Genomic DNA, 21,608 nt, shown 5'->3' on the forward strand with positions numbered 1-21,608 from the left:
GAAAATGGTCAAAGGAATGGCAGATGGAATTTAACTCAGACAAGTGTGGGAAGTTAAGCTCTGGGAAGTATTGTTGAATCGAAAGACTGACGGAAATGAATACATAGTTCCCTGAAAGTTGAAACACAGTAGACGATGGTGAAGAAGGTGTATGCGTGTTTGCCTTCCTCAGCCGTGGCATTGAGTACAAGAGTTGGGACATGATGTTACACCTGTACAAAATGTTGGTTAGGCTACACATGGAATGTTGTTGCAGTCTGGTTACCAACTATAGGAAAGATGTGATTAAGCTAGAGAGGGTGAAGAAAAGATTTGCAAGGATGTTGCCTAGATTGGCAGGCTTGACTAGTGGGGAGAGATTGGATAGGCTGTCTGTTTTCTCTGCAGCGAAGGAGGCTGAGACGTGACATGATAGAGGTTTTTAAAATTATGAGAGGCATGGATAGGGTAAATAGCCAGAGTCTGTTTCCCATGGTAGGGATGTCTAAAACTAGAGGGCACAGGTTTACAGTGAGTGGGAGGAGATTTGAAGGAGATCTGAGGGATAAATGTTTCATACAAAGAGTAGTTGGTACCTGGAATGAGCTGCCAGAGGAATGAGGGGAGGCAGGCACAATAACATTTAAGAAGCATCTGGACAGGTACTTGAATGAGCAGGGTATAAAGGGATACAGAATTAATGCAGACATGTGGGATTAGTATAGATAGACATGATGGTTGGCATTGATGCAGTGGGCCGAAGGGCCTATTTTTGTGCTCTACACCTCTGACTCCATGGCCATAGGAGAGTCCATTGTATACTACTGGAGCAGAGCTCACACATTCTACTATAGAAATTAAACTACTCTGTTATCATTGCATCACCCTGTTCTAGATTCATTAATTGAAACTGACACTCAATTAATGGCACAAGAGCAACAAATATCATATTACATCACAGTGTAGTGAGCATATGTGGTGCTCAATATACCATTTGAACCTGAGATCCTTTTCATATCTTTATGCTAATTGCTAATTGAGGCTGTCTTTTAGTAAACCAGTCACCAGTTTGATTGTAGTCATGTTCACTCAGTCTCACTTTGTTCAGCAGTGTCATTTACTGTGTCATTCGACAGATAAGAGTAATTACCCATTATCTGCAAATAAATATAGGTGATATTTTTTAGTAGAAAGGAACCAGTTTTTGGAAGTTCCCAGTTTCGATACAATTTACTCATTTTACTACTTAAACATTTGTTTCATTTAAATTGAGTTAAGCTTGAATTATTTCCTGTTACTGTTATTATCATAATAATATACAATTATTTTTTTAAATTGGAGCCATTATCTTTTAATACAAACCTACTTGTCATAATGCATACAAAGACGTAATACCTGGGAGCAAAACCTCATTGGTTCAGTAAATGGATGTACTTTAACCCGTGCAGTTTGTGAGATTGTGATTTTGTCAGTGAGGTTTGATTTTTTTTTCTTGATCAGTGTCATATATTTGATCTTAAAAGGCTTTAAATCAACAGTTTAGTGGTAGGAATGTGACAACTGATCACATTATCTCTGGGTCAGAGAAGAGAAAAATTCAGCCAGGGTTTCTACTTATTGTTGTCCACTGAAGTTGTTCTATCTGAACATCTGATGACAGGATCAGTCTTGGAAAGATAACTCACCATTAAATATAGTCTGTTGGCAAACTGTATGTGGCTACTTAGATAAGGCGGTGATATATTCGCAGCATTGCCTTAATGGAGGAGGGAGATCACGGACTGGAATAAGCATGAATTTATACCTGTGGGCCTTTGCTTCAGTATTCCAGAGCAGCTTTACTGTCAGCTAGCTCTGATTCATTGCAGTTTATTTGCCACTGAAGATAGTTCACAGTAATCCAGTAGTTTTGTTGTTGCTAATTTGAATCAATGGGCCCATTGAGCCTGTGGTGGAATTTGTGTCTCTTGTATTGGAGATACTTTTCATTGGGAGATCATTCCAACCTAATGAGAAGTAAAAGTAACACAGTACCCAGGTAGCCCCCTCTCCCAACTATCAGCTTGCTGGTAGCAACCACCAGTGCTACCCTCCTGTCTGAAAATGTTTGCAAAGACATTGTCCTGGATGACACTGGCAGTTGTTGAGCTTTAATCAACAATCCATTAGAAAAACTTCTCTGGCACACTAGAACATAGAACACTATAGCATAGTACAGGCCCTTCGGCCCACAACGTTGTGCCGACATTTTATTCTGCTCTGAGATCCAGCTAACCCTTCCCTCCCACATAGCCCTCCATTTCTCTATCATTCATGTGTCTAACCAAGAGTCGCTTAAATGTCCCTAATGTATCTGTCCCCACAACCTCTGCCGGCAGTGTGTTCCACGCACCCACCAATCTCTGTGTAAAAAAAAAACTTACCCCTGACATCCCCCTTATACCTTCCTCCAATCACCTTCAAATTATGCCCCCTCCTGTTAGCCATTGTCACCCAGGGGAAAAAAGTCTCTGTCCACTCGATCTATGCCTCTTATCATCTTGTACACCTCCATCGTCACCTCTCATCCTCCTCCTCTCCAAAGAGAAAAGCCTTAGCTCACTCAACCTATCTTCATAAGACATGCTGTCCAATCCAGGTAGCATCCTGGTAAATCTCCTCTGCACCATCTCTAAAGCTTCCACATCCTTCCTTTCATGAGGCGACCAGAACTGAACACAATATTCCAAGTGTGGTCTAACCAGAGTTCTATAGAGCTGCAACATCACCTCACGGCTCTTGAACTCAGTACCCCGACTAATGAAAGCCAATACACCATATGCTGCCTTCACAGCCTTATCGATCTGTGTGGCAACCTTGAGGGATCTATGGACGTGGACCTCAAGATCCCTCTGTTCCTCCACACTGCTAAGAGTCCTGCCATTAACCTTGTATTCTGCCTTCAAATGCGATCTCCCGAAGTGTATCACTTCACACTTTTCCGGGTTAAACTCCATCTGCCACTTCTCAGCCTAGATCTACATTCTATCAATATCCTGTTGTAATCTACAGCAACCTTCTACACTGTTCACAATACCACCAACCTTTGTATCATCAGCAAACTTACTAACCCACCCTTCCACATCCTCATCCAAGTCATTTATAAAAATCACACAGAGCAGGGGTCCCAGAACAGATCCCTGCAGAACACCATTGGTCACCGACCTCCAGGCAGAATACTTGTTAAGTACTCTGCCATATTTGACAATAATGGCAGAGTACTTGTATTCTAAAAATGTATGCTTAACTAATTTTTGTTATTCTTACAGGAGCAGATTTGAAAGAGAAAATTAGCCAGATTTACTAAACTGACTTTCATATCTGAAATATTTATTTTAGACAACCAGAGAACTGAAAATTGCTGGAGCAATAGGGACCTGTGTGTCACTGAACTCCAAAGGCCCTTCTGTGTCTGAGAATGTAAGTTGACTTAATGTAATGCATAGTTAAAATGTTATTTTAAAAAAAAGCATGTTTTTTTTTGAATGGTTAGCTGATGACTTTAACTTTGAGTGAAAAACCTAATAGCACATAATCAACATAAGAACTTGAGAAGTAACAGGAGTAGGCTTTTGGGACCCTTGTGCTTGTTCAGCCATTGAATAAGATCAGAAAACAGTTTCAGAGTTTTCCTATGAAACTAAGTCTCAAGGGAAAAGTAATATGAATATGAAGATTCTCTTGGTTAAAAGATGACCCCTTAAGAGTGCACTTTTCTGAATTTTCAAATCAATGCAAATATTGCCAAGCTTAATTATTTGAAATATCTAACTTGTGTTTTGCAGTATGTTTGATGTTCTCCAGGCATTTTTTTCTATTGTTTAAGCATGCATAGACATTTCAGTGGTCATGTACTTGAATATTTTTCATATTCTTTTATTCTTGTAGGAGTTGGGTCTAGGTGGTACATGCCAGTGGAAAATTTGTGGCTTGGACCCCAGCACCACCTTGGGTATCTACTTTGAAGTGGTTAATCAGGTGAGCCTGCTGAATATTTTTCCTCTTATGGATAAATGTCAGGATGGAAATTTCTTCCTGCCTGGCTGAATTAAATTCAGCGGTAGGTTAGAGTGCGAGATGGGAGGGTGGAGAAGTCAAGATGGTCAACATTACAATGGCAGCTAGCAATGAACAGATCTAGAGAGGGTAAGCTGCCAGGGGGAGGATTAGAAGTATTGAAGATGGATGAAAGGTTCCATGTTATGGATTGAAGGCACCTGGCCAAAGAAATAGGCACAGAGGCCGAGGCAGCAGAAGAAGAGTTCAACATCATGTTGAGCTCAGAATTGGGGATATAGTGGGATGGAACTGAGGCCTCTGCTGAGGATGGACGGTTCAGGATCAGAGAGGGGAAGATCAGAAGGGATAGTAAAAATCGGCAGGGGCAGGAACTGGAGGTGGAGGTGCAGTCTGAGGAAAATGAAGAGGGAGAAACATCTGGAGGGTATTGGAAAACAAGCTGTTGGAGTTTACAGTTTTCTGACATCTGCAAGGAAGGAGAAAAGTAATTTATTGCAGCACCAAATGCGGTGAAGAATAAAATGGAACTATGAACTATGATTGCTTTGAGATAGTGAATCAGTGTTGTTGCAGAGAGAGGTCAAGAACGTGCACATGCTGATGCACAGCATTGAGTATGGATCTGAGGATGCAAAGAGAGCAGTGCCTTGAGAGACGTCAGATAGTTTGAACATATCTGTGATCCTGGGTGGGTCTGAATAGTGAAGGGCAGAATTTCAGTTGGAATTCGCGTGGGACAAGTTAGAACTGGAAGCATTTGCGATGGAAGGAAATGTGGCTGTGGAACGTGGTCTTGGTCAACACCTTATCTAAGACAAGAAGGGAGACAGAAACCACTGAGAATAAACATAGCAAGAGAGGCAGACAGAAATCCATTGGATAGTAGAGTTCTTCAGGTTAGGCATTCATGGAAGAGAAGTAGCAGTGAATTCAATAGGTTAATGAAAATCAAAAAAAAACTTCAAATCTAAAATTAAGGCAGAAAATGCTGGAAATGCCTAGCAGGCTATGCCATATCTGTGGGAAGAGAAACAGTGCAAAAATTTCAAGTTGAAAACCCTTCATCAGATCTGGGATGTAGAGAAAAGCTTGTCAAGCTATAGGGAATGTCAAGAGCAGGTGTGTCTGATGGGGTGATGATTGAGATAAGCTGTAAACTATGTTATCTGGTCAGTCAGTGAATGGCAACAGTTAGAGAGAGAGGACATGGATGAAAGAACATAGGCAAAAGAATGTTGTGAAAAAAGGGGTTGCAAAATGTAGAGCAGGAAGACATACCCAGCAGGTCAGACTGGGACAAAAAAGAGGAGAAAGGGAGGGGGATGGGAAGGAAAGTAACAACAAACAAGCTGACCCAATATCACAGATGGACGACTGATACAGACACAAATCAAATTACATGAAGATGCAGAATTCACTATTAAGTCTAGAAGGCTGCAACGCGCCACATGGAGGATGAGATGCTGTTCCTCAAACTTGTGTTGGCTCTCATTGTAACCATGGTGTTATATTCATTGTGACCATTGGAAATGCAGCAACTGTTATTTTGCTTCTGTTCTAAATCCAGTCAGGGTTCCAAACACAGTTTTTGTGTGAAACAGTATTTTATTTAGTGTTTGGTATTTGCTGCTTCTGATGCAGTTTGCTATGCATTATCTAGTTCTCTGTCCCACTCCCATTTTGTCCTCTTCCTACTTCGTACGTTACCGTGAATCTCAATGTGTGCCCAAGGATCAGCCTTTTGACTGGACACACACAACCTTCTCGACTCAATGAGTTCAGCAACTTTACATATTGACTCAGTTACCTCCATTTATGTTTCCTTGAGACCCATCTTTTGCTGCTTTATTTGAGTCATGATCACTCCTTTTTGGTTAGCTGTATGATCCCTTCTATCTTTTAATTTCTTCTCCTTCCACCCTATCAGAGACCTTCACTTTTGTTTTTTTTTTCCTCCCTTTCTCTGCATCTTAAAATCTATTCTCACTTGGTGGCTCTGATGGACGCTTAAAAACTGTTCATGTAGATTTAAGCTATTAAAAAAAGTTAATGAATTTGCCATCCACTGTGTCTGCCTGTTGCTCTACTGTTCCAGGTACAGAGAACCACCTGAGCTGATTGTTGAGAGGAATCCCACAAAGCAGAGTAGGTGCCATATAGCAAGTAGGCCTTGGATGTTGGATCTTGAGGCCCTGATCCCAAATTACAGCCTTTGATGGCTCGCAATTTTTAAGGCTTTTGGAGCCGTCTTTAAATATTTCTGATAGACATTTAAATAATAGATTCAAATAATTTAAAAAAATAGTGAAAATTACTTGATTTAAAGCATTTTAAAATGATAGCAAATAATTAAAGAAATAAGATAAGTAAACTAGTTACCCTTACTTACTTACGCTCATAGGGTCGTGGCCCCATTCAACTGATTTGAGGACCTGGTTCTTCTACCAGCCAGCCTTGATGTAAAGCTGTGTTTGCACTGGCCCCTCACTTCAGTACATCAGAGCACTGCATGTGACCATTATTTCTGTTTCTGTCTCTACAGATGCTGCCTGACTTGAGTATATCTAACATGTTCTGCTTTTAGTTTTGATTTCTAGCATCTTAAACATTTTAAGAGTTGTATGTCTCAGCCAATATTTATACCTCAATTAGTATCATCAAAACCAACTTAACTCCCATTTGTGTCATTGGTGCTTATGGGAATATGGTATTTTCATACTGAATCTGTCCATGCAACAGCAATACTCATGCTTCAAGGAAATACTGCAGAGGTACTTTGTGCTGACATGTCTAAATGCTCTTCTCATTAGCAAGGTTTTAATTGTTGAAATTTCGTCAAAAATATGCTGACTTGAGAGGTCTGTGTAAATTACTTGTTCATTAACTACATCTTTCTATTGATCATTATTGAAGTTGTATATTGAAAATGATGATTGCGAAGTTCTCAAATTTACACAGGTCAATTAACATTGTACATTTATCATCTCTTGATTACATCCCTAGTTTAATGTCTCCAAACGTAAGTGTGCTGAGGAGTAGGTTAGGCTATGCAACAATGAGAAGTGAGTGGTTACTTGCATTTTTACCAGTGCTTGCAATGGTGAAGAATTAGAAATATCGCAAGTATGTTATTCAACATTCACAAGATGGCTTGTTTTCTAATGAGTTTATTGTTTGTGTCTCCCGTATGCTAAATAAACTTGGTGATAAAGTGTTGTCAAAACTTGCAAGTATATTTCAGTTTAATCAATTTGATTTTTCAGTGTTACAATGTTTCTGTTCAATGTTATAATTTTGCAGCATAATGCACCAATCCCTCAGGGTGGACGAGGTGCAATTCAGTTTGTCACCCATTACCAGCATTCCAGCAGTCAGAGACGCATCCGAGTTACTACAGTAGCCAGAAAGTAAGTCTGCTGACTCTCTTCCAATATGTGTGTATTATGCACCCTCTTTAATCATAATGTACAAGATAGAATTATACTCTAATTAAATGTTGCTTATTCTCAATAGTAATTCTTTAATTCAGGAACTTCAAAATTAACAAACCAGGAAACTTAACAGTCACAGATAACACTGAAAAATAAAAAGATGCTGATGCCTTCTCTTCATTTTGAAGCCTTCTCTAAATGAGTTTTCTCCAATGAAACTCTGACATTTCAAAGAATAAATTTTCCAATTTATAGCCCTGAATCCAAACACCAATCGTACTGCTCTTTTATTGGGATAAGTCTAATGCATTTTGGCCAGTGTTGCAGATGGTTTTCTGAACATGGCCATTTTTAACTTGTAATTAAATACTTGTGATCTGGTCCAATATTTTATTAGGCTTTCCTCAGTATCACAGGGACTACATACTTCCAGTGAAGAGACATTAATCCAGAACCTTCTCTTATATACACATTCTTGTTCTCATTAGAAATGCACGTGATACCTGATTAGAAAGATGCCAATCCATAGCCCATTTATCTGAATTGTATCAGTATTTCTTACTTATCACCCAGCTGGATAAAAGCAAATTTACATGTGTAAAGCTTTAGATCTATGCATTGCTGCACTGCATGGAGAAAATATACATCACACTTAAAGATGTTACAGAGCAATTTTCATGATAGCACACAATGCAAAGTATCTATATATTTGCACTAATTGACAAATATATTTATAAACAAAATGACAAGCCACTTGGTTAGCAGTACAGATTGACTTGAATGTTAGTATGCGCAGATAGGAAACTACCAATTTAAAACTAACATGCAAGAAAGGTACCAATTAAGAAGCAACAAACTGAATAAACAACTAACAAAGAACAGAATGACTTGGCTCAATCTCTTCTGAAAATGCTTTCAGCCATCATCTTAAAATTAACATTAAAATATACTGAAACAAACAAATTCCTAAAACATATAAATTTAAGCAAAAAAAAACTGCTGGAGGAACTCAGCAGGTCAAACAGCATCCGTTGAGGCAAAGGGATGCTTGATGTTTTGAGTCGTAACCCTGCATTAGGACCTGCTGAGTTCCTCCAACAGTTTATTTTTTTGCTCCAGATCCCAGCATCTGCACAGCCTCTTGTATCTCCACCTCTAAACTTTAGAAAATTACCATTGACTCAATTTAAAACCTACCCAAAATGTTTTCTCCAGGACATGTACATTTGTTCTTGTCCTGTTGAGCTGGGTTTTCCTTCTTGATATCTTTAAGGTTTCTGTTCATGTCTAGCCTCAATATTGGATAAAATGCCACCCGTACAGCATTTATTCCAGCCTTTAAAAATGTTAACCAAAAGCAAAATACTGCAGATAGTAGAGATCTGAAATAAGGCAGATGATGCTGGAGAACCAGCATACATTCAAAGCACAGGATCAGTTAACTTTGTGTGTATTTTTAGAGGAGCAGCACAGAGAAGGTGGGGAGCAAGAGGAGTACACATGCAACGTGAGAACAGGCAGTAGTCAAATGGTAGAATTGATCTTTTGTGAAACAGTAAGATTAATCAAATTAATAAAATAATCTCTAAATCACAGATTGTTAGGTTTATTAGGTTAAGGCACTTGGGAAGATGAAATTGGAATTGGGTCCAGGAATTTGGTAGAAGATAAAGAAATCATCATAGCCAGGACAAAGAGGTTTCCTGCTCAAGCTTTGCAGATTTTCCTCTTGTGTATGTATGCGTGCACATGTGCATGTATGTATGTGTGCACATGTATGGTTTCATTTCATGTCCCGATTTGTTTTCTGTTTAAAATGTCTAAAGTGGGTTTGTTCAATTGAAAGATTTCTTCTACCCAACTTTAATAGTTCTGCTTGCAGTCTGAGAGAGAAGATTACTTATGAACCAGATATACCTGCCCCCCAACTCCCAAACCAGCTTTACTCTAACCATCCTGCAAAAAAAGTACCACGGGGCCTAATGTAATACTAAAGAACTCACCTACAAATCATTTGTCAAATAGTGCTAATTGCAGGGAGATCAAAATAATCCTTCATAACCCAATGTTCCCCTCTGTGGTTGCTACTGACTTTCTGTTTACAAAGAGCTGCTTTATTTGTCATTCTTTTCATGAAGCTTGATCACCTTGAAAAATATTCAAATTACTTTGGCAGACAAGGAAATTCTACATCTGGCTTGACAGCCCTACTTCACTACTTATTTGCTTGTCAATTTTATTTTTGCTGCGCTGCATGTTGCTTCCATTACCTCTGGTATTTTACCCAATGTTTATCAAAGTTGCATTAATCCTCAAGCGTGTTCCATTATGATCAACTAATCTTATGTCATAAGACTTCCCTGGATGTGTTAGAATGCCTTTGCAACAGAGCTGAATCTAGGTTTGGAGGGAAGGATAGAAAAGGAATAGCCATTTTTAACTTACTTGATCCTCCTTTATTTTCCAATAATAATATTTCCCAATAAAGTGCTGCAAAAATATTTAAGACCATAAGATATAGGAGCAGAATTGGGCCATTTGGTCCATTGAGTCTGCTCCGCCATTCAATCATGGCTGATTTTTTTTTCAACATTGTAGTATATTTCATAACTGAATCAAAATTATAGGGAACACAGGAAGCGGGGAGGTGTTGGGGGTGCTAATTATGCATTGATTGTGCAGTTTGGTGTTAATATTTGGATTCTTAGCTGGGCAGATGCACAGAGTCAACTCCAGCACATTGAAGCAGCATTTGATCAGGAAGCATCAGCTGTGCTGATGGCAAGGCTGGGAGTTTTCAGGGCTGAGTCTGAGGAAGGACCTGATGTACTTCGATGGTTGGACAGACAATTGATCCGACTGGTAAGCCACCAAGAACTTATGATCAGCCTGGAAAGACAGTTGACAAAACTTAAGATTGTGGCAACTATAAAACTCATTACTCTTTCCCCTTTTTTTTCGTCAGTGTCAGAAGTTTGGCCAGTTCCACAAAGATGATCCTAACTCTTTCAGGCTTTCTGAAACATTTTCCCTCTATCCACAGGTAAATAAGAGGGTAAATTGAACTCTTTGGAAATGATTTTAAATTATTATCTGCAGATTGGCAAGATAATGTAAAAATGTTTTCAAATAGAAACATACCACAGTACTTTAAGAAAAAACATTTTTTTGTTTGATTCTGTGATTCAGTCCCTGGATTCTGCTGAGTTAGATGGTTATAGCTGTGTGAGATACTGTGCTTAGCCAAAAGGTGGGGACGTCAGCAAGGGATCCTGCTTCTAATCAGCTAGTTGTTGAAGTGCAGAATGTGTGGTAAAAGAATACTCTTTGTTCTGATTTCAGCCCCTCCCAAAATGGGTGAATGGCCTACCAAACCTGTCCAGGCTCATAGATGAAGAATAGCTATTTAAGAAGGATACAAAAGGTCGATAGTGATTTTTGGGACCCGGCGCCTTCAGGAGTGATGGCAATAGTTAACTCTTGTATTTCCATATAGCACGGTTGATTATTGAATGGAGGGAATAGCTCACCAGTGATATATAGAGTTTAAAGTAATTTAGAATGTTAATAGAGTTGCAAAACTCTCACCAGAGAATTGGTGCTGGAAGAATTGCTACCTCCTCCCATGATTCAGAAACAGTCAATGTTCGAATAATTTGCGAGGAAAGGATTGTTAATGGAAGTATTCAATGTGGGATGTTCTACACAGGCGTGTCTTTTGTCTTAAAGGAAGAAAGAAACCCCACAAGAGAAATGTCAGTTTATTTCAGGTCAAAAGTGCCTCAAGGAGACAGCCTTGGCACAATAACTTGCTCAGATGACATGTCGAGGTTCTTCACCAGCCAGTTGGCATGGGCATCTTCCTTTGTTTCTAATTTCATCAGACCAGGTAGTATTTTAACCTGTAGTTTTATAGGAGCCCAAGTATATTCCGTGATGTTCTGAGTAGTCTTATGTTGTCATTGTAGTTTATGTTCCATCTGAGAAGATCCCCATTCCTTCAAGTTTTCAATAATAGTCCTGATGAATCATCGTACTACCGCCATCATTTCATGAGACAAGACCTGACTCAGTCACTGATCATGATTCAGCCTGTTCTCTACTCTTATTCTTTCTATGGACCTCCTGAGGTGAGAATTGATACATATTGTCAAGTTTATTTCACAAATGAGGAATGTTGCATGACTGATTTATGAAGACTTTATAAGCAAAATGTTTTCTGTATTAATGGCTAATTGGGGGACTTTTATGTGACATTGTTTCAAAATAAATTAAGAGCCCTTCGTTAGTAGTTTCATGTAATCTCAGTCAGTGCAATGTATAATTAATCTCGGTTTCTGGATTAGTAAAGAAGAAATTGCAGGTGTTCTTCATTCTGATTGGTCTCCAGCAACTTTTACTGGAACTGCACAAGCATTGATGAATGGTTTTGACTCAGTCACGATTTGAATATGTGAAGGGAGTCAGTCATTTAATCCCTCAAGCGTATGCCACCATTCATTGAGAATTGCCTAGATCCCTTAATATCTTTTGATTAACAAAAATCTGTTAACCTCAGACTTGATTTTAACAATTAGCCCAGCAATAGTTACCATTTGGGGGAAGATTTTCAAACATTTATCACCATGCAGAACTATTTCCTACCTGCTGGAGCATGCTTGGAAGTATACATGTGTTATTTTGAAAAAAGAGTATCAGTATTTGTGGAACATTGGTCTTGTTTTTCCTAAGTAATGATGCTAATCATTCATTCATCCTTTTCCACAGCCAGTGCTTTTAGATAGCGGCAGCATCTTACCAGATCGAATACTCCTCATGGACACTTTCTTCCAGATTGTTATCTACCATGGAGAGGTCAGTGTTTAATGAAACCATTTTTAAAAATGTAATTCTGTCTATACCAATTGTTTTCTTATCCTTATTGTTAATGGTTGTGTATGAGTATGTAATTAAAATGCTGCACATGACATGGCCTTGTATTTATTGATAGAAATACAAAATCATCAAATCATGAAAAGTATTTAGTTTCAAGTACAGTGCATTAAATATATTTAGCTACTTTGTTCACCCTTTTGCTCAACAGTGTTTTTATACAGTAATCATAAATCCTGTTCCTTTAGAAGGGATTCAGGGAACAATGTGCAGATGCAAAAACAGAGTTCAGGACCGGGCCAAATGTTTTAATAGAGATTTACACAAGATTCATTTTGTCAAAGTATGATATAATGAAACACCTTTCCATCGAATAAAACTTATAATTTCCTTTTGAATTATATTTGTAGGGGGAGGGGACAATTTTTATAATCTAGGGGCATTGGTCTTTGCAAAAATTTTAGATGATGAAAATGTGTATATACAGACAAAAATAACGTACAAAAATGTGCACACACAGGAAAATCCCTTGAACAACCTGGGAGCATTAGTAATCATTAGTTTATATGAATTCCAAGAGAAACTATCCCTTGGAAGTTGTATTTTAATCAATTGACTATTTTATGTAGCAACATGATTCAAAAGTTCAAATTAAATAGTGTTAATTTTCTTATGTTCTTTGGGTTTCTTATGTACTTGAGACAACATTGGAAAAATTGATAGAATATTATTGTCAGAAGCTTATAAGGAGATTTACACCTTCTCAGGCTGAAATGCCCGTCCCTTGGTACTGGGCAAAATAGCTGCTAAAAATCATTCACAGACAGCACAAAAATTAAGGTGTCCAGAGTAATAAAGATTAATTATATTTACATTATATTTAGATTATAATCTTAATTTACACAGTTCCCTCGAACATACACCACTTGATTTAAACTGTGCAGGCTGACCTTGTAGTTATGAGTTGTAAAGAATTACTAAAAACCTAATTAAAATGTTTTATTAATGAATCTACAATTTATGTCCTTCATTTGAATACTGAACCAATTAATAGCACACTGTTTGTTTTCAAATGTTGCACGTACAAAGAATATTTTTCATTTTGGAAATAAATGTTGGGGGAAAAGTGCTAAGTGAAAAGAAGCTTGTTCAGTTTTCGCTCTTTTTCAGACTATATCGCAGTGGCGGAAGGCTGGTTACCAGGACATGCAAGAGTATGAAAACTTTAAACAACTCCTGCAAGCTCCACTGGATGATGCACAAGAAATCCTACAGACTCGGTTCCCAATGCCACGTTACATTGACACAGAACATGGAGGGAGTCAGGTACCTAAGTTGTTTTTAATATTCAACCTCTGAAGGACTCATCTTTGTAGAAATGTTGAAATAAATCTTAGGTAAAGGATTCAATTACATTACATTCTCTTCTAGCTAACAAAAAAATGAGGTCATATCATGCCCATTTAAAGAAAATCATGTCTGTGCTAGATGCTGTTAACTGTCTTTTTCTATTATCATTATTATATTACTCCTATATGTTTGCAAAAAAACAATTTGATTAACCAGAAGCTTTCATGGCAAAGCTTTGAAGATTTTTATGTCCTGGGTTTAATGGGGTTTTGCAACATGAAGAAGAGAAGAAACAAGTGATGTTTTTTGAGGGTAACGCTAATCGACTTTCTCTTCCTTTTAAGGCTCGATTCCTTCTATCAAAAGTGAACCCATCACAGACTCATAATAACTTGTATGCTTGGGGGCAGGTTGGTATCCTCTAGAAAAGTTTTATTAAATGTGTGAACTTTTACTGGTTGATGTGTACCCAACAAACCCAAAACTTTTGATCTTGTTTTCTCACAACCCATTCTATTTATATCACCATCATTAAGTAGTTACAGCCACTTTGGCACGAAATAGAAATGAAGGGTACAGATTATTACCTTGGTCTGGTTTCAGTTGGTCTATAAGAAAGTATTTTGTAATTGCCTACAATGACAGAGGAGAGAAAATGATTCTCAATTCCTCCTCAGTGTCCACCAAGCTGCCCTGAAAATTGCACATGATTAGCTATGTAATGAAGAAGGACCATTTATATTCCGGGTTAATACTTTGCTAGTCTGCTATTCAAGATTCGCATATGAAAAATAACCATTTGAATTAGGTACAGGAGACCTGTGAAAATGTATTTTAACACGAGTCAGTTTGTTAAAAAATTGTGAAGGAATGTAAAATCTAATCTTTGATTCCATTGTTCCAAATATCTGAAGTCATTAAAATGTCTTAGCCATAAAACTTTCCAAACTAAATTCCTGTGTTTAATAAGAGTATTCAAAGAGTGAATGCAAGATGGCATTACTTCTATTTGTAGATAATAAATGGTAAAAAAATATTAAGGTGGCACCCATGAAAAATATGATCACCTAATGTTTTGTATTTTATTTAAAAGAAAATTTAGAGACATTGGTGAGAGCACCTGGAATATTGTGTGCAGTTCTGATCGTTGTATATTAGGAAGGATGTGATAAAGCTAGAGATGCTGCAAAACAGATTCACTTTTTTGCACCAGGACTGCATGGGCTTTGAGGTACAAAGAGAAACTGTTGGAATTCTTTGAGGAAGTAACAACTAGGATAGACAAAGGAGAGTCAGTGGATGTTGTTTACTTGGATTTTCGGAAGGCCTCATGTGAGGCTGCTAAACAAGGTGGGAGCCCCTGGTATTACAGGAAAGGAACTAGCATGGATAGAAGATTGGCTGACTGGCATGAGGCAAAGAATGGGAATAGAGGGGGCCTTTTCTGGTTGGCTGCCGGCGACTAGTGGTGTTCTACGGGATCAGTGTTGGGTCCACTACTTTTCACATTATATGTCAATGATCTGGATGATGGAATTGACAGCTTTGTGGTCAAGCTTGTGGATGATACAAAGATAGGTGGAGAGGCAGGTAGTGTTGAGGAAGCAGGAAGTCTGCAGAAGGACTTGGACAGGTTGGGAGAATGGGCAAGGAAGTGGCAGATGGAATACAGCATAGCGAAGTGTATGGTCATGCACTTTGGTAGAAGGAATAAAAGCATAGGCTATTTTCTAAATGGGAGATAATTCAGAAATCTGAGGTGCAAAGGGACTTAGTCCTAGTGCAGGATTCCCTAAAGGTTAACTTGCAGGTTAAGTCGGTAGTAAGGAAGGCAAATGCAGTGTTAGCATTCATTTCAAGAGGACTAGAATATAAAAGTAAGGATGTAATGCTGAGGCTTTATAAGGTATTGGTCAGACCACATTTGGAGTATTGTGAGCAGTTTTGGGCCCCATACCTAAGGAAGGATGTGCTGGCATTGGAGAGGGTCAAGAGGAGGTTTATGAGAATGATCCCTGGGATGAAAGGGTTAATGTATGAGGAGTGCTTGGTGGCTCTGGGCATGTAGTCGCTGGAGTAAGGAAGGATGAGGGGGGATCTCATTGAAACCTACCAAAAAAAGGCCTGGATAGAGTGAACGTGAAGAGGATGTTTCCAGTAGTGGGAGAGACTAGGACCAGAGGGCATAGCCTCGGAATAAAAGGACATCCCTTTAGAACAGAGATGGGGAGGAATTTCTTGAGCCAGAGGGTGGTGAATCTGTGGAATTCATTGCCACAGACGACTGTGGTGGCAAAGTCATTGGGTATATTTAAAGCAGAGGTTGATAGGTTCTTGATTAGTAAGGGTGTCAAAGGTTACAGGAGAAGGCAGGAGAATGGGGTTGAGAGGGAAAAATAAATCGGCCATGATCGAATGGTGGAGCAGACTTGATGGGCTGAGTGGCCTAATTCTGCTCCTGTGCCTTATGGTCTAAACTGTATTCTCTGAAGTGAAGGGTGCTGAGGGGTGACCTTAGAGGTTTATAAATCATGAGGGGCATAGATAAGGTGGTCACAGTCTTTTTCCCAGGGTAGGGAAATCTAATAGGGCATAGGTTTGAGAGGAGAAAGATTTTAAAGGGGATCCGAGGGACGTGTTTATCACACAAAGGGTGGAAGCATATGAAACAAGCTGCCAGGGGAAGTGGTAGAGGCAGATGCAATTACAACATTTAAAAGGCATGTGGACAAGTACATAGAAAGGAAAGATTTGGAGGGTTTTGGGCCAAACACAGGTAAATGGGACTAGATCCACATGGACGAGTTGGACTGAAGGGCCTGCTTCCATGCTGTATAACTCTGTGAGATATATTAGTAGTGAGGAAACTGGACCAGGTTCTTTTAAACAAAGTGAGATAAAATTGATCATGCAAAAATCTAGCAATATCAAGCAGTTTTGGCCAAAGAGCAAATCTAATATATGAAGCTATTTTGTATTATTTGGGTGCAATGACTATTTTAACAGATACTGATTATAATTCTATTTTTTATGTATTCTTCAGGAATCTGGTGCACCAATCCTCACTGATGATGTTAGTCTTCAAGTCTTTATGGACCATCTAAAAAAGCTAGCAGTATCCAGTGCATCATAAATCAATCTGGTGCAGAAGAGCACAAGAGAAATACTGGAAAATAGTGAATTCACATAGATTCTTTATTTTGAATTATAACTGTCTTGCTTTATGTTGCACCTTGCTTGTGTAGATGTCCTGATTTGATTTTTGTTTAATTTTTAGGTGTCACTCATTTGCAAAACTACTTCATTCCTATTAGAGAAAATTTGTTTCCTGCTAACATCTTTAATTTATCATTCAATCAATGTCTTTTATATACAAGTTTAATGGCTAATAATAAATTTAAATACATTGACTGCTTATGTGTATAACTTCAAAAATTATTTCCATATTTTTTTCTTTAGCTTGCTTTGAAATTGTAACGTACTTTTAGTTTGCCTATTTATTAAAAAATAACCTTAAATTTTCTGGTAAAAGAATAGAAGACTTCTTATTGCAAAAATATGCAAGATGAAGTCTCTGATATTTGTGGGTAACTTGTCTTTTATAGTTTTGTTTGTTTAAACAGATTATCTCCACAGAGGTGAGAATTTCTTTCGCTGCAGTTTACTACCAGTTAGATGTAAAACTCTGCTAAAATTTGTGGAAATTCGGTTTTTAAATATGACCCTTCATTCTGATACGCAGTCCCCAGGTTACAACAGTGTTGGATTCCCGAGAACTGTTCATAAACTGAAATGTCTGTAAGTCAGAAATGAACAAAAACAGTGTATGGGAGAGGATTACAGAAACAGCTGTGACGGTATAGCAGAAAGAATGGCTGCCAGCTGGCCTCATTGACTCAGTGAATGAGTGAGAGAGTCTGATCAGCAGTCCTAACTCTGCTCAGCTGGACCCAGTTCCTGATTGTTGCAGCTCAGAACAGAGAAGGCACATGGAAATATCCCATTTCCACAATGCAGAAGATGCCCACAGCAGCCTGTAAATCCACCCGCATCCATCCCATCCCACCAATCTTCTAAACGTTCTTTCATATGTATGGGCTGTTGATAAATCAGATGTTCACAACCTGGGGAGGACATGTAATGGGTTTGATTCCTAATTTCTTGAACTCTCATGGTAAAACTAAGTACTTTCATTTGGCTCAATTCTGACTGCAAGAAATATGTTGTGGAGAATATGGTGTGCATTTCTAGTATTTGTACCATTATTTATAGAATAATAAAACAATTCCTAAAAGTGTTGACTCAAGCTTGCACTGTTCCACAAAGTGGAAGTTCCAGTTTCATATTTAATCAATCTCAAAACACGAGGTTCTACAATTTATGTAATGTATTATGACAGTCTTATCTTTTATCGAGAATCATGTCTGGACCCAAAAGGAACTTTTATTTTTGATGTATCTTACTGACATATCTGTTCTTCTGTAATTTTAATATCCAATTTATTTCTAGATAGCCGGTCTTAAAGCCCTAACTGCCCAGAGCACCAAAAATAATTGGATGACATACTTGAGAAACTAAAGAGTTTAAAGTTTGGATCGGGTTATCACAGTTGCACAGTACAAACTTTGGTGAAACACATCACATACAAAGCTCCAGAATAGGATCATGGAGAAAATGAAGGCACCCAAAAGGTATGTGATCTTATTGAACACATAACACTGCCAAGAAGTGAACAAAGGCAATGTAATGGAAATGCAGCAAAAGTGCAGTGGCTTTAAAGTTAAAAAAAAATTCTGATGTTGAAAAAGGAAGTTACCAGCTTGATAATGTGATAGATCACAACATATCTCTTGAGCCAATTAAATCAACAAGAAGACACTAATTATCTGCTTTTGCTGGACCTAATCAGTACAAAATTGTGCTGATTTAATTTCCAAGGCTGAATTGAGAAAAGGAAAATACACTTGATGGCTCAAATGAATAAATGTTAACTGAATTGATTGCTAAAATCTTTGTAATTATCCTAATTTTAACGTTTCCTGTTCTTTCAGGTCACAGATGTGGCTGCAGCTTTTTCTCCTAACTAACTAAAATTGAATTTCTTGGCCACAGTAAAACATTCCATGAGTTCCAAGTGACCAGAAAAGGCAACAGTGGGATATGGAATTTTGCATTTTTATCATTTTTAACACAAAATGGTAGAATTGTTATCATATCTAAAATAAAATTTAGATAGAACAACCCCATATCATGTTTTGTGGTCCTATTTTAGATAATCTTGGAATGCAGTACATGAAGATCAGTCACCAACCACCTTAAAGTTACAGATACAACTGTTTAAATTCATGTTTGGATTTGGCTGCCTATGGCTAAAATTTTCTCAATTTCCCAGGTTCCTTGAATGACTGCTGTCAGGTTCCAAGTTTAAAAACTATGCATGGTTCAAAAAAAACTAAATCATGCTAGCCACCTTGTTGCAAATAAAAGGAAATCTATTGAAATGTGTTGTATTTTCTAGTTATAGAAATGATTTAAGGTACCACACTTCATAAAATTAAGGGATACAATCAAATCTATGAAGCTAGGTCATTTCATTATCAGTCAAACTAATTCCTAGAGCAGATAAAAATAAAACTAGACAGTCCATAATGTCAACATTAGTGAAAGGTGGTGATGGTCTTGAATTTTTGCATTAGCACATAAGTACATTAAAACACTTAAGCATTTTTCACAATTAATTACTTTAGAACAATACTGATTCCTCTGAGATTGGTATTCCCTCACTTATATGGGTGAACCAAGGAACAACCAAGTTCTTTATAGAATGCTCAATGGACAATCTTCCTGCATCTTTCACATTATATATGCTCTTCAAATATTGGGTATTAGCTCATGGTTGCAGTATTATGTCCAATTATTGTTTCCTTGCCTATACAGGAGTCAGCTATGTGGATATACAAGTATAAATTGTAAGTACTGGTTTTGAAACTGGCCTCTGTGGGAATATTTTAAACAAAAAGGTACTAAGATGTTTATCAAAAATGGCCCTTCGCTCCAGAGAAAACAATTCCAAGTTTATCTAACCTCTCCTTTTGGCTAATACTCTCTAATCCAGGCAACATCTTGGTGAACCTCTTCTGCACCCTCTCCAAAGCCTCCACATTCTTTCTCAAAATGTGGCCTAACCAAAGCTTTATACTTCCCTACTTTTATACTCAGCACCCTGACCAATGAAGGCAAGTAGGCTGTACACCTTATTTACCACCCTATGTACTTGTGTTGCGACTTTCGGGGAGCTATGGAGTTGTAGCCCCAGATCCCTTTGTATATCAATGCTCCTAAGGGTCCTGCTTTTTACTCTATTCATTTATGTTTGACCTCCCAAAGTGAAACATCTCACACTTGTCTGGATTAAATTCCATCTATCATTACTCCACGCATATATCCAACTGATCTATATTCTGCTGTATGTGTTGACAACCTTCCTCACTAATCACAACTTTTGATAATTTTTGCATTGTCTGTAAACTTATTAATCAGCCCATCTACATTTTTGCCTAAAATATTTATAAATATCATAAATAAGAAGTCTCAGCACTGACTCCTGTGGGACACCAGTAGTTACAGATCTCCAGTCAGAATATCACCCCTCCACCACTACCCACTATCTTCTATGACCAAGACAATTTTGAATCCAATCTACCAAATCACTATGAATGCCACGTGCCTTAATCTTTACAGTGCCAGCGACCCGGGTTCAATTCCGGCAACATAATTGTATCACATTCCTGGCAAAGTGTTCCCACACTGTGGACTAAATTCTGCCACATGGCATGCCGTGCATGTGAGTATCTACAACACAATTGTAGAGTTTAATCAGCTTGATAAATTGTGATTAGCAGCCTCTTGGTGGGCCATCATTCACCTCTCCCCTAATGGTTCCCATTTTCTCTTCCTTGTCGGATTCCAGCACTGGTAGCGCTTGTGTTCCTGTTCACCTCCCTCCAGGAGCTGTCCCCAGTTTTCACCCTCCCTTCCTCCCACCTCGCGCCATGTGTGTCTCATGTTATTTTTCTGTTCGTCTTCTTCCAGGTATCATCCACCTTCCAATATCTCCCAACTCCACCCCCCTCCTTCCCTACCTGGTGCAACCTACCTCTCATCTCTCACTCCTGTCCCACCCCTCCCCCTCACCTCTTAATGCTGGCTATCTCCTCCCTCCACTTTCAGTCCTGATGCAGGGTTTTGACCTGAAACGTCAACAATTCCTTCGAGACGTATCCTTCCTGTACAGTCAAAATATCATCCCTAACAGATGCTGCCCTCAGGACGGCTGTGGTGAGGAGGTGATGGTCACCCACCTCTTTGCAGACTGTGGATTTGCTTGGAGTGTGTGGAGAAGGGTCATTGTTTCGGTTCATCCCAAGCAGCTGCGTAAGAGAGGACTCTCCAATCTTCAGGCTGTTCTCGGGGACAAACATGGAGATGGATGCCAAGTGCTGCTGGAAGATCAACTCGGTGAAAGGCACTCCTTGGTCTGCCCATAACTTGTTGGTATTGCAACTCAAACGAAATATCTGTAAGGGAATACTGCCCTCTGGCACATTCCAGGCTGCAGGACTATGTGCTGAGGGATACACTGAAGCTTGGTGCAGCCAATGCAGAGGGTCTGGGGAAGGACCATCGTCTAGGGTCCTTGTGCTACCGGACATGGAGGGGGGGAAGCCCTTCAAACATTGAAATGATGCATCACCCCAAGGGGGCACGAGTGGCAATAGAGCTCTGGTTTTAAAAAGTGTTAACACTACTGAATGTATTGACCAAATGATACTAAGAATGTAACGAGTTTTGCACTGATTTCTTTCTTTTTGTATATATACTTTATTATGAATAACGCCATTACAGCACCAGCGGCCC

The 21,608-nt window shown here is 38.6% G+C and overlaps 1 protein-coding gene across 6 annotated transcripts in view; it reads left to right on the forward strand.

Moving 5' to 3' along the window:
• LOC127568266 (protein transport protein Sec23B) overlaps positions 1–19,660 on the forward strand; it is a 39,206-nt gene extending 19,546 nt beyond the window's left edge. For 4 of the 6 annotated variants that reach the window (XM_052011813.1, XM_052011814.1, XM_052011812.1 and 1 more), the window contains exons 11-20: positions 3,358–3,438; positions 3,907–3,996; positions 7,339–7,445; positions 10,178–10,331; positions 10,435–10,512; positions 11,438–11,599; positions 12,237–12,323; positions 13,512–13,667; positions 14,036–14,101; positions 16,735–17,985. In XM_052011813.1, coding sequence (XP_051867773.1) covers positions 3,358–3,438; positions 3,907–3,996; positions 7,339–7,445; positions 10,178–10,331; positions 10,435–10,512; positions 11,438–11,599; positions 12,237–12,323; positions 13,512–13,667; positions 14,036–14,101; positions 16,735–16,824 — 1,071 coding nt within the window. In that variant the 3' untranslated portion in view covers positions 16,825–17,985. Of the gene's footprint in view, positions 1–3,357; positions 3,439–3,906; positions 3,997–7,338; positions 7,446–10,177; positions 10,332–10,434; positions 10,513–11,437; positions 11,600–12,236; positions 12,324–13,511; positions 13,668–14,035; positions 14,102–16,734; positions 17,986–18,200; positions 18,383–18,742; positions 19,095–19,628 lie in introns of those variants that run through there. The other 2 variants (XR_007955985.1, XR_007955984.1) reach the window with 2 other exon arrangements.
• Positions 19,661–21,608: the final 1,948 nt, after the last annotated feature.

Source organism: Pristis pectinata, chromosome 3 (genome assembly GCF_009764475.1).
Source record: "Pristis pectinata isolate sPriPec2 chromosome 3, sPriPec2.1.pri, whole genome shotgun sequence".
Taxonomy (NCBI): Eukaryota; Metazoa; Chordata; class Chondrichthyes; order Rhinopristiformes; family Pristidae; genus Pristis; species Pristis pectinata.